The 12334-nt window shown below is 46.1% G+C and overlaps 1 protein-coding gene across 2 annotated transcripts in view; it reads left to right on the forward strand.

Moving 5' to 3' along the window:
- The window catches only part of yap1 (Yes1 associated transcriptional regulator), an 82352-nt gene that overhangs the window by 37995 nt on the left and 32023 nt on the right, over positions 1-12334 (forward strand). For both annotated transcript variants that reach the window (XM_046293596.1, XM_046293595.1), the window contains exons 3-4: positions 2791-2909; positions 8965-9102. In XM_046293596.1, coding sequence (XP_046149552.1) covers positions 2791-2909; positions 8965-9102 — 257 coding nt within the window. The remainder of the gene's footprint in view (positions 1-2790; positions 2910-8964; positions 9103-12334) is intronic.

Below are 12334 nucleotides of genomic sequence, written 5' to 3' on the forward strand. Positions count from 1 at the left end.
ACTATCTATAAACACCACGTGGGATGGGTCGTAACCTCTAACTATCTATAAACACCACGTGGGATGGGTCGTAACCTCTAGGTATCTATAAACACCACGTGGGATGGGTCGTAACCTCTAGGTATCTATAAACACCACGTGGGATGGGTCGTAACCTGTAGCTATCTATAAACACCACACGGGATGGGTCGTAACCTCTAGGTATCTATAAACACCACGTGGGATGGGTCGTAACCTCTAGGTATCTATAAACACCACATGGGATGGGTCGTAACCTGTAGCTATCTATAAACACCACATGGGATGGGTCGTAACCTCTAGGTATCTATAAACACCACGTGGGATGGGTCGTAACCTCTAGGTATCTATAAACACCACGTGGGATGGGTCGTAAACTCTAGGTATCTATAAACACCACGTGGGATGGGTCGTAACCTCTAATCTATAAACACCACGTATGGTATCTATAATAAACACCACGTGGGATGGGTCGTAACCTCTAACTATCTATAAACACCACGTGGGATGGGTCGTAACCTCTAGGTATCTATAAACACCACGTGGGATGGGTCGTAACCTCTAGGTATCTATAAACACCACGTGGGATGGGTCGTAACCTGTAGCTATCTATAAACACCACACGGGATGGGTCGTAACCTCTAGGTATCTATAAACACCACGTGGGATGGGTCGTAACCTCTAGGTATCTATAAACACCACATGGGATGGGTCGTAACCTGTAGCTATCTATAAACACCACATGGGATGGGTCGTAACCTCTAGGTATCTATAAACACCACGTGGGATGGGTCGTAACCTCTAGGTATCTATAAACACCACATGGGATGGGTCGTAACCTGTAGCTATCTATAAACACCACATGGGATGGGTCGTAACCTCTAGGTATCTATAAACACCACATGGGATGGGTCGTAACCTGTAGCTATCTATAAACACCACATGGGATGGGTCGTAACCTCTAGCTATCTATAAACACCACATGGGATGGGTCGTAACCTCTAGCTATCTAGAAACACCACATGGGATGGGTCGTAACCTGTAGCTATCTATAAACACCACATGGGATGGGTCGTAACCTGTAGCTATCTATAAACACCACATGGGATGGGTCGTAACCTCTAGGTATCTATAAACACCACGTGGGATGGGTCATCCACTGATACAGACCATCATTTAGGCTACAGAGCTGTTCATGGTTTGAGAGCGTCTGCCACAGCCTCATAGGCTTCCATTATCTGGTCCAACCCGGCTTCAACTGGAACCTTTCCAGACATTTGTTGGAACTGTAAGTGATTCCTCATAAGTGATTCCTCATAAGTGACTCCTCATAAGTGATTCCTCATAAATGATTCCTCATAAATGATTCCTCATAAGTGACTCCTCATAAATGATTCCTCATAAATGATTCCTCATAAATGATTCCTCATAAATGATTCCTTATAAGTGATTCCTCATAAGTGATTCCTCATAAATGATTCCTCATAAATGATTCCTAATAAGTGATTCCTCATAAGTGATTCCTCATAAGTGATTCCTCATAAATGATTCCTCATAAGTGATTCCTCATAAGTGATTCCTCATAAATGATTCCTCATAAGTGATTCCTCATAAATGATTCCTCATAAACGATTCCTCATAAATGATTCCTCATAAGTGATTCCTCATAAGTGATTCCTCATAAGTTATTCCTCATAAATGATTCCTCATAAGTGATTCCTCATAAATGATTCCTCATAAGTGATTCCTCATAAATGATTCCTCATAAATTATTCCTCATAAGTGATTCCTCATAAATGATTCCTCATAAATGATTCCTCATAAGTGATTCCTCATAAATGATTCCTCATAAATGATTCCTCATTCCTCATAAGTGATTCCTCATAAGTGATTCCTCATAAGTGACGCCACGGGGGCGGCAGGGTAGCCTAGTGGTTAGAGTGTAGAGGTGGCAGTGTAGCCTAGTGGTTAGAGTGTAGAGGAGGTAGGGTAGCCTAGTGGTTAGAGTGTAGAGGTGGCAGGGTCGCCTAGTGGTTAGAGTGTAGAGGTGGCAGGGTAGCCTAGTGGTTAGAGTGTAGAGGTGGCAGTGTAGCCTAGTGGTTAGAGTGTAGAGGTGGCAGGGTAGCCTAGTGGTTAGAGTGTAGAGGAGGTAGGGTAGCCTAGTGGTTAGAGTGTAGAGGTGGCAGTGTAGCCTAGTGGTTAGAGTGTAGAGGTGGCAGGGTAGCCTAGTGGTTAGAGTGTAGAGGTGGCAGGGTAGCCTAGTGGTTAGAGTGTAGAGGTGGCAGGGTAGCCTAGTGGTTAGAGTGTAGAGGTGGCAGGGTAGCCTAGTGGTTAGAGTGTAGAGGAGGTAGGGTAGCCTAGTGGTTAGAGTGTAGAGGTGGCAGTGTAGCCTAGTGGTTAGAGTGTAGAGGTGGCAGGGTAGCCTAGTGGTTAGAGTGTAGAGGAGGTAGGGTAACCTAGTGGTTAGAGTGTAGAGGTGGCAGTGTAGCCTAGTGGTTAGAGCGTTGGACTAGTAACCGGAAGGTTGCGAGTTCAAACCCCCGAGCTCACAAGGTACAAATCTGTCGTTCTGCCCCTGAACAGGCAGTTAACCCACTGTTCCCAGACCGTCATTGAAAATAAGAATATGTTCTTAACTGACTTGCCTGGTTAAATAAGTGACATAAGTGACTCCTCACATTAATTCCATGAAACTGACAGTAGAATTCTGCGAAGGCAAGTTCATCATCAAACATGCTCATTTCGTTCAACTCTTCTCTTCTCTCTGTGCAGCCATCTGGACCAGTCGACCACCTGGCTGGACCCTCGTAAGGCCCTCCTACAGATGAACCAGGCCCCTCCCACCAGCCCAGTACCAGTCCAGCAGCAGAACATCATGAGCCCCGCTAGTGGTCAGTACACGCTCACACAAACTCGGACAGAGACTCACACTCGGACAGAGACTCACACAGTCGGACACAGGCTCACACAGTCGGACACAGACTCACACAGTCGGACAGAGACTCACAGTCGGACAGAGACTCACAGTCGGACAGAAACTCACAGTCGGACAGAGACTCACAGTCGGACAGAGACTCACAGTCGGACGCAGACTCACAGTCGGACACAGACTCGCAGTCGGACACAGACTCACACAGTCGGACAGAGACTCACAGTCGGACACAGACTCACAGTCGGACACAGACTCACAGTCGGACACAGACTCACAGTCGGACAGAGACTCACAGTCGGACAGAGACACTCACAGTCGGACAGAGACTCACACAGTCGGATGCAGACTCACAGTCGGACACAGGCTCACACAGTCGGACACAGACTCACACAGTCGGACAGAGACTCACAGTCGGACACAGACTCACACAGTCGGACAGAGACTCACAGTCGGACGCAGACTCACAGTCGGACACAGACTCGCAGTCGGACACAGACTCACACAGTCGGACAGAGACTCACAGTCGGACACAGGCTCACACAGTCAGACACAGACTCACACAGTCGGACAGAGACTCACAGTCGGACACAGACTCACACAGTCGGACAGAGACTCACAGTCGGACGCAGACTCACGGTCGGACGCAGACTCGCAGTCGGACACAGACTCGCAGTCGGACACAGACTCACAGTCGGACACAGGCTCACACAGTCGGACACAGACTCAGACAGTCGGACAGAGACTCACAGTCGGACACAGACTCACACAGTCGGACAGGGACTCACAGTCGGACACAGACTCACAGTCGGACACAGACTCACACAGTCGGACAGATACTCACAATCGGACACAGACTCACAGTCGGAAACAGACTCACACAGTCGGACAGAGACTCACAGTCGGACACAGACTCACACAGTCGGACACAGACTCACAGTCGGACACAGACTCACACAGTCGGACAGAAATTCCCAGTCGGACACAGACTCACAGTCGGACACAGACTCACAGTCGGACACAGACTCACAGTCGGACACAGACTCACAGTCGGACAGAGACTCACACAGTCGGACACAGACTCACACAGTCGGACAGAGACTCACAGTCGGACACAGAATCGCAGTCGGACACAGACTCACACAGTCGGACAGAGACTCACAGTCGGACACAGGCTCACACAGTCGGACACAGACTCACACAGTCGGACAGATACTCACAATCGGACACAGACTCACAGTCGGACACAGACTCACACAGTCGGACAGGGACTCATAGTCGGACACAGACTCACAGTCGGACACAGACTCACACAGTCGGACAGATACTCACAATCGGACACAGACTCACAGTCGGACACAGACTCACACAGTCGGACAGAGACTCACAGTCGGACACAGACTCACACAGTCGGACACAGACTCACAGTCGGACACAGACTCACACAGTCGGACAGAAACTCCCAGTCGGACACAGACTCACAGTCGGACACAGACTCACAGTCGGACAGAGACTCACACAGTCGGACGCAGACTCACAGTCGGACACAGGCTCACACAGTCGGACACAGACTCACACAGTCGGACAGAGACTCACAGTCGGACACAGACTCACACAGTAGGACAGAGACTCACAGTCGGACGCAGACTCACAGTCGGACAGAGACTCACACAGTCGGACGCAGACTCACAGTCGGACACAGGCTCACACAGTCGGACACAGACTCACACAGTCGGACAGAGACTCACAGTCGGACACAGACTCACACAGTCGGACACAGACTCACACAGTCGGACACAGACTCACAGTCGGACAGAGACTCACACAGTCGGACAGAGACTCACAGTCGGACACAGACTCACAGTCGGACACAGACTCACAGTCGGACACAGACTCACAGTCGGACATAGACTCACAGTCGGACACAGACTCACACAGTCGGACACAGACTCACACAGTCGGACATAACTATGGCTGTTCATTCTTAAATAACTATGGCTGTTCAGTCTTAAATAACTATGGCTGTTCAGTCTTAAATAACTATGTCTGTTCAGTCTTAAATAACTATGTCTGTTCAGTCTTAAATAACTATGGCTGTTCATTCTTAAATAACTATGTCTGTTCATTCTTAAATAACTATGGCTGTTCAGTCTTAAATAACTATGGCTGTTCAGTCTTAAATAACTATGGCTGTTCAGTCTTAAATAACTATGGCTGAGTCTTACACTCTTAGAAAAAAACAACTCTCTAGAGCCTTAGTGGGTTATTCAGCTCTCCCTGTAGAAGAACCCTTTGAATAACCCTTTTTGGTTGCCGGTATAACTTTTTTGGTTCCAAGTAGAACCCTTTAGGGTTCCCTGTAGAACCCTTTCTACTGAAGGTTCTACATGGAACCCTTTTGGAACCTTTTTTCCCTCTAACCACTAGGCTACCTGCTCTAACCACTAGGATACCTGCTCTAACCACTAGGATACCTGCTCTAACCACTAGGCTACCTGCTCTAACCACTAGGATACCTGCTCTAACCACTAGGATACCTGCTCTAACCACTAGGATACCTGCTCTAACCACTAGGCTACCTGCTCTAACCACTAGGCTACCTGCTCTAACCACTAGGATACCTGCTCTAACCACTAGGCTACCTGCTCTAACCACTAGGATACCTGCTCTAACCACTAGGATACCTGCTCTAACCACTAGGATACCTGCTCTAACCACTAGGCTACCTGCTCTAACCACTAGGATACCTGCTCTAACCACTAGGATACCTGCTCTAACCACTAGGATACCTGCTCTAACCACTAGGATACCTGCTCTAACCACTAGGATACCTGCTCTAACCACTAGGCTACCTGCTCTAACCACTAGGCTACCTGCTCTAACCACTAGGCTACCTGATCTAACCATATATATGCCATTTAGCAGACGCTTTTATCCAAAGCGACTTACAGTCATGTGTGCATACATTCTACATATGGGTGGTCCCGGGGATCGAACCCACTACCCTGGCGTTACAAGCGCCATGCTCTACCAACTGAGCTACAGAAGGACCACTAGGATACCTGCTCTAACCACTAGGATGCCTGCTCTAACCACTAGGCTACCTGCTCTAACCACTAGGATACCTGCTCTAACCACTAGGATACCTGCTACCTGCTCTAACCACTAGGCTACCTGCTCTAACCACTAGGATACCTGCTCTAACCACTAGGCTACCTGCTCTAACCACTAGGATACCTGCTCTAACCACTAGGCTACCTGTTCTAACCACTAGGCTACCTGCTCTAACCACTAGGATACCTGCTCTAACCACCAGGCTACTCTGCTAGCCAGCACCTCACCTAAACAAGTGTTCTACTCTGCTAGCCAGAACCTCTCCTAAACAGGTGTTCTACTCCGCTAGCCAGCACCTCTCCTAAACAGGTGTTCTACTCTGCTAGCCAGCACCTCTCCTAAACAGGTGTTCTACTCTGCTAGCCAGCACCTCTCCTAAACAGGTGTTCTACTCTGCTAGCCTGCACCTCTCCTAAACAGGTGTTCTACTCCGCTAGCCAGCACCTCTCCTAAACAGGTGTTCTACTCTGCTAGCCAGCACCTCACCTAAACAGGTGTTCTACTCCGCAAGCCAGCACCTCTCCTAAACAGGTGTTCTACTCCGCTAGCCAGCACCTCTCCTAAACAGGTGTTCTACTCTGCTAGCCAGCACCTCTCCTAAACAGGTGTTCTACTCTGCTAGCCAGCACCTCTCCTAAACAGGTGTTCTACTCTGCTAGCCTGCACCTCTCCTAAACAGGTGTTCTACTCTGCTAGCCAGCACCTCTCCTAAACAGGTGTTCTACTCTGCTAGCCTGCACCTCTCCTAAACAGGTGTTCTACTCTGCTAGCCAGCACCTCTCCTAAACAGGTGATCTACTCTGCTAGCCAGCACCTCTCCTAAACAGGTGTTCTACTCTGGTAGCCTGCACCTCTCCTAAACAGGTGTTCTACTCCGCTAGCCAGCACCTCTCCTAAACAGGTGATCTACTCTGCTAGCCAGTACCTCTCCTAAACAGGTGTTCTACTCTGGTAGCCTGCACCTCTCCTAAACAGGTGTTCTACTCCGCTAGCCAGTACCTCTCCTAAACAGGTGTTCTAGCAGCCAGTCTCCTAAACAGGTGTTCTACTCTGGTAGCCTGCACCTCTCCTAAACAGGTGTTCTACTCTGCTAGCCAGCAACTCTCCTAAACAGTCGTGTGTTTCTTTCGCCTCCAGTTGGACGCTGTATACCATATGTATCCTGTACATACAACTAATAAAACTGTAAACTCATGTTAGTGAGCTGCCTCAGATAGTGTCCTGGTGAGCTTCTTCCCAGGTGGGGTTAGAGAGTTGGAACGATAATAGTTTTCAACATGTTTGTGCCTTGGTGACGTTGGCACATTTACCTGTCGTCACTGGCAACCGCTACCAACCACGGCTATGGTTATTGTTATTTTGACCTTCTATTCACCTACATCAGGATGACAGCACTTACAGAGCTTCTATTATTTTAACATCTGTTCATATACTGTATTCTATGGTCATTTAAATATCTTTTGAAACAGATGTTTAACACACCCATCCGAATGACTTTCTGTTTCGGTCTTTATTGGTGTCTTTTTCTGTAACTAGCTGTTTCTGATTTGGTCAGTATCATCCTGTGATGCAACCTGGCATCCACACACTGTATGCCCGGGAACTTAGTAAAGTCACTTTCCCCCTCCTCCCACGCACACCCTGCCTGTCCAGCTCCAGCCTAACCTCTCTGTCCTCTCTAAGGTCCTCTCCCTGCCTGTCCAGCTACAGCCTAACCTCCCTGTCCTCTCTAAGGTCCTCTCCCTGCCTGTCCAGCTCCAGTCTAACCTCTCTAAGTTCCTCTCCCTGTCTGTCCAGCTCCAGCCTAACCTCCCTGTCCTCCCTAAGGTCCTCTCCCTGCCTGTCCAGCTCCAGCCTAACCTCCCTGTCCTCTCTAATGTCCTCTCCCTGCCTGTCCAGCTCCAGCCTAACCTCTCTGCCCTCTCTAAGGTCCTCTCCCTGCCTGTCCAGCTCCAGCCTAACCCCCCTGTACTCTCTAAGGTCCTCTCCCTGCCTGTCCAGGTCCAGCCTAACCTCCCTGTCCTCTCTAAGGTCCTCTCCCTGCCTGTCCAGCTCCAGCCTAATCTCCCTGTCCTCTCTAAGGTCCTCTCCCTGCCTGTCCAGCTCCAGCCTAACCTCTCTGTCCTCTCTAAGGTCCTCTCCCTGCCTGTCCAGCTACAGCCTAACCTCCCTGTCCTCTCTAAGGTCCTCTCCCTGCCTGTCCAGCTCCAGCCTAACCTCCTGTCCTCTCTAAGTTCCTCTCCCTGTCTGTCCAGCTCCAGCCTAACCTCCCTGTCCTCCCTAAGGTCCTCTCCCTGCCTGTCCAGCTCCAGCCTAACCTCCCTGTCCTCTCTAAGGTCCTCTCCCTGCCTGTCCAGCTCCAGCCTAACCTCTCTGTCCTCTCTAAGGTCCTCTCCCTGCCTGTCCAGCTCCAGCCTAACCCCCCTGTACTCTCTAAGGTCCTCTCCCTGCCTGTCCAGGTCCAGCCTAACCTCCCTGTCCTCTCTAAGGTCCTCTCCCTGCCTGTCCAGCTCCAGCCTAATCTCCCTGTCCTCTCTAAGGTCCTCTCCCTGCCTGTCCAGCTCCAGCCTAACCTCTCTGTCCTCTCTAAGGTCCTCTCCCTGCCTGTCCAGCTCCAGCCTAACCTCCCTGTCCTCCCTAAGGTCCTCTCTCTGCCTGTCCAGCTCCAGCCTAACCTCCCTGTCCTCCCTAAGGTCCTCTCTCTGCCTGTCCAGCTCCAGCCTAACCTCCCTGTCTTCCCTGATCCTAAAGTCCTCTCTCTGTCTGTCCAGCTCCAGCCTAACCTCCCTGTCCTCCCTAAGGTCCTCTACCTGCCTGTCCAGCATCAGCCTAACATCTCTGTCCTCTCTAAGGTCCTCTCCCTGCCTGTCCAGCTCCAGCCTAACCTCCCTGTCCTCTCTAAGGTCCTCTCCCTGACTGCTGGGAACAGGCCGTAACCTCAGAGGGAGAGGTCTACTACATCAACCACAAGAACAAAACCACCTCTTGGCTCGACCCGCGCCTCGACCCGCGCCTCGACCCACGCCTCGACCCGCGCTACGGTGAGAAAACACTCACATCTCTTAACTCTGTAATGGTCACCTCTCAGCCTGTTAGGTAACACTTTACACATGGGTCGTATTCTTGTCAAGTAACACTGCTATTACTTTAATATTAACCTTTTGTTACATAGTACTCCTTTAGTACTCGTTTAATACTCCTCTAGTATTCCTTTAGTATTCCTTTAGTACTCGTTTAATACTCCTCTAGTATTCCTTTAGTATTCCTTTAGTACTCGTTTAGTACTCCTCTAGTATTCCTTTAGTATTCCTTTAGTACTCCTCTAGTATTCCTTTAGTACTCCTTTAGTACTACTTTAGTATTAACCTTTTGTTACATAGTACTCCTTTAGTATTCCTTTAGTATTCCTTTAGTATTCCTTTAGTATTCCTTGAGTACTCCTTTAGTATTCCTTTAGTACTCCTTTAGTACTCCTTTAGTATTCCTTTAGTATTCCTTTAGTACTCCTTTAGTATTCCTTTAGTATTCCTTTAGTATTCCTTTAGTATTCCTTTAGTATTCCTTTAGTACTCCTTTAGTACTCCTTTAGTACTCCTTTAGTATTCCTTTAGTATTCCTTTAGTATTCCTTTAGTACTCCTTTAGTACTACTTTAGTATTCCTTTAGTACTCCTTTAGTATTCCTTTAGTACTCCTTTAGTACTCCTTTAGTATTCCTTTAGTACTCCTTTAGTACTACTTTAGTATTAACCTTTTGTTACATAGTATTCCTTTAGTACTCCTTTAGTATTCCTTTAGTATTCCTTTAGTATTCCTTTAGTACTCCTTTAGTATTCCTTTAGTACTCCTTTAGTATTCCTTTAGTACTCCTTTAGTATTACTTTAGTATTAACCTTTTGTTACATAGTACTCCTTTAGTACTCCTTTAGTATTCCTTTAGTATTCCTTTAGTACTCGTTTAGTATTCCTTTAGTATTCCTTTAGTACTCCTTTAGTACTCGTTTAGTATTCCTTTAGTATTCCTTTAGTACTCCTTTAGTATTCCTTTAATACTCGTTTAGTATTCCTTTAGTATTCCTTTAATACTCGTTTAGTATTCCTTTAGTATTGCTTTAGTACTCCTTTAGTGTTCCTTTAGTACTCCTTTAGTACTCCTTTAGTATTACTTTAGTATTAACCTTTTGTTACATAGTACTCGTTTAGTATTCCTTTAGTACTCCTTTAGTACTCCTTTAGTATTCCTTTAGTACTCGTTTAGTATTCCTTTAGTATTCCTTTAGTACTCCTTTAGTATTCCTTTAGTATTCCTTTAGTACTCCTTTAGTATTCCTTTAGTACTCCTTTAGTATTCCTTTAGTATTCCTTTAGTACTATTCCTTTAGTATTCCTTTAGTATTCCTTTAGTACTCCTTTGGTATTCCTTTAGTACTCCTTTAGTATTCCTTTAGTATTCCTTTAGTACTCCTTTAGTATTCCTTTAGTATTCCTTTAGTACTCCTTTATTATTCCTTTAGTATTCCTTTAGTACTCCTTTAGTATTCCTTTAGTATTCCTTTAGTATTCCTTTAGTATTCCTTTAGTACTCCTTTAGTATTTAGTATTCCTTTAGTATTACTCCTTTTTAGTATTCCTTTAGTATTCCTTTAGTACTACTTTAGTATTCCTTTAGTATTCCTTTAGTACTCCTTTAGTATTCCTTTAGTACTCCTTTAGTATTCCTTTAGTACTCCTTTAGTATTCCTTTAGTATTAACCTTTTGTTACATACTATTCCTTTAGTACTACTTTAGTATTCCTTTAGTATTCCTTTAGTACTCCTTTAGTATTCCTTTAGTATTAACCTTTTGTTACATACTATTCCTTTAGTACTACTTTAGTATTCCTTTAGTATTCCTTTAGTACTCCTTTAGTACTCCTTTAGTATTCCTTTAGTATTCCTTTAGTACTCCTTTAGTATTCCTTTAGTACTCCTTTAGTATTCCTTTAGTACTCCTTTAGTATTCCTTTAGTACTCCTTTAGTATTCCTTTAGTATTAACCTTTTGTTACATACTATTTAGTATTCCTTTAGTACTCCTTTAGTATTCCTTTAGTATTCCTTTAGTACTTTAGTACTCCTTTAGTATTCTTTAGTATTCCTTTAGTACTCCTTTAGTATTCCTTTAGTACTCCTTTAGTATTCCTTTAGTACTCCTTTAGTACTCCTTTAGTATTCCTTTAGTATTCCTTTAGTACTCCTTTAGTATTCCTTTAGTACTCCTTTAGTACTCCTTTAGTATTCCTTTAGTATTCCTTTAGTATTCCTTTAGTATTCCTTTAGTACTCCTTTAGTATTCCTTTAGTACTCCTTTAGTATTCCTTTAGTACTCCTTTAGTATTCCTTTAGTATTAACCTTTTGTTACATACTATTCCTTTAGTACTCCTTTAGTATTCACGCTGGACGCAACCACGATTAAACTCACTTTAATTCAATAGCCAGTCACAGTTCATTTCCCTGTGAGACCATATTGTTCTGCCTGCAGTGACTAGTCAGACTATGACATCATGTTTCTAACCACATGTCAACATCCCCTCTTGGCCCACTGCTACTGCACGGCTTCACGGAGTCTGGGAGAGGAGCAGCAACAACAAAACGTTTTTACAGGGCCCCTTAAGCCATCTTCCAGTCATTTCCAATTGATTCACTGTATTGAAAGTCGTTGGGAGGAGTTTGGACAGCACACACAGCTCTCCGTATATTCCAGAACTCAGACAGCGGCTACGTTTTAGTATTTAAGTGTTAGGCCTAAGTCGTTAGCCATTTCAGTGTTTGAGCGAGAGCTGAGTTAGCCCTTAGCTAATCTTTGGGGCTGACTTAATGTGTGTGGTTGGAAGTGCTGCAGCCTCTGGTGGCCTGGTGAGCTAATGACAGCCACAGGTGACCGTGGTGTGGGGCGTTCTCTCCAGCCATGGGATTTAGCTATATGGCGACAGTCACAGGAACGTGGGTTGCTGCTCAGTAGAGGTTGACACAGGAAGAGAACCACCTTCGGGTCGCGTGGGGTCGCGTGTGATTCTGGTTATAGTTCTCGAGTCAAGTTTGGGACAGGATGGGACAGGATATGACAGGATCAACAGTCCACAGGAAGGCAGTACAGGAATAGTTATCAACATAGTTGTTTTGGGGTTGAAATATGTCGTGTAGAGCATTTAATTAAGAAAACAGTTGTGTAGGGTTTTTAAAAAATAAATAAAATGAACGGTCATTCCCCCCCTTCGCCCATCTGTTGGCTCAT

This window comes from Oncorhynchus gorbuscha, linkage group LG13, assembly GCF_021184085.1.
Source record: "Oncorhynchus gorbuscha isolate QuinsamMale2020 ecotype Even-year linkage group LG13, OgorEven_v1.0, whole genome shotgun sequence".
Lineage (NCBI taxonomy): Eukaryota > Metazoa > Chordata > Actinopteri > Salmoniformes > Salmonidae > Oncorhynchus > Oncorhynchus gorbuscha.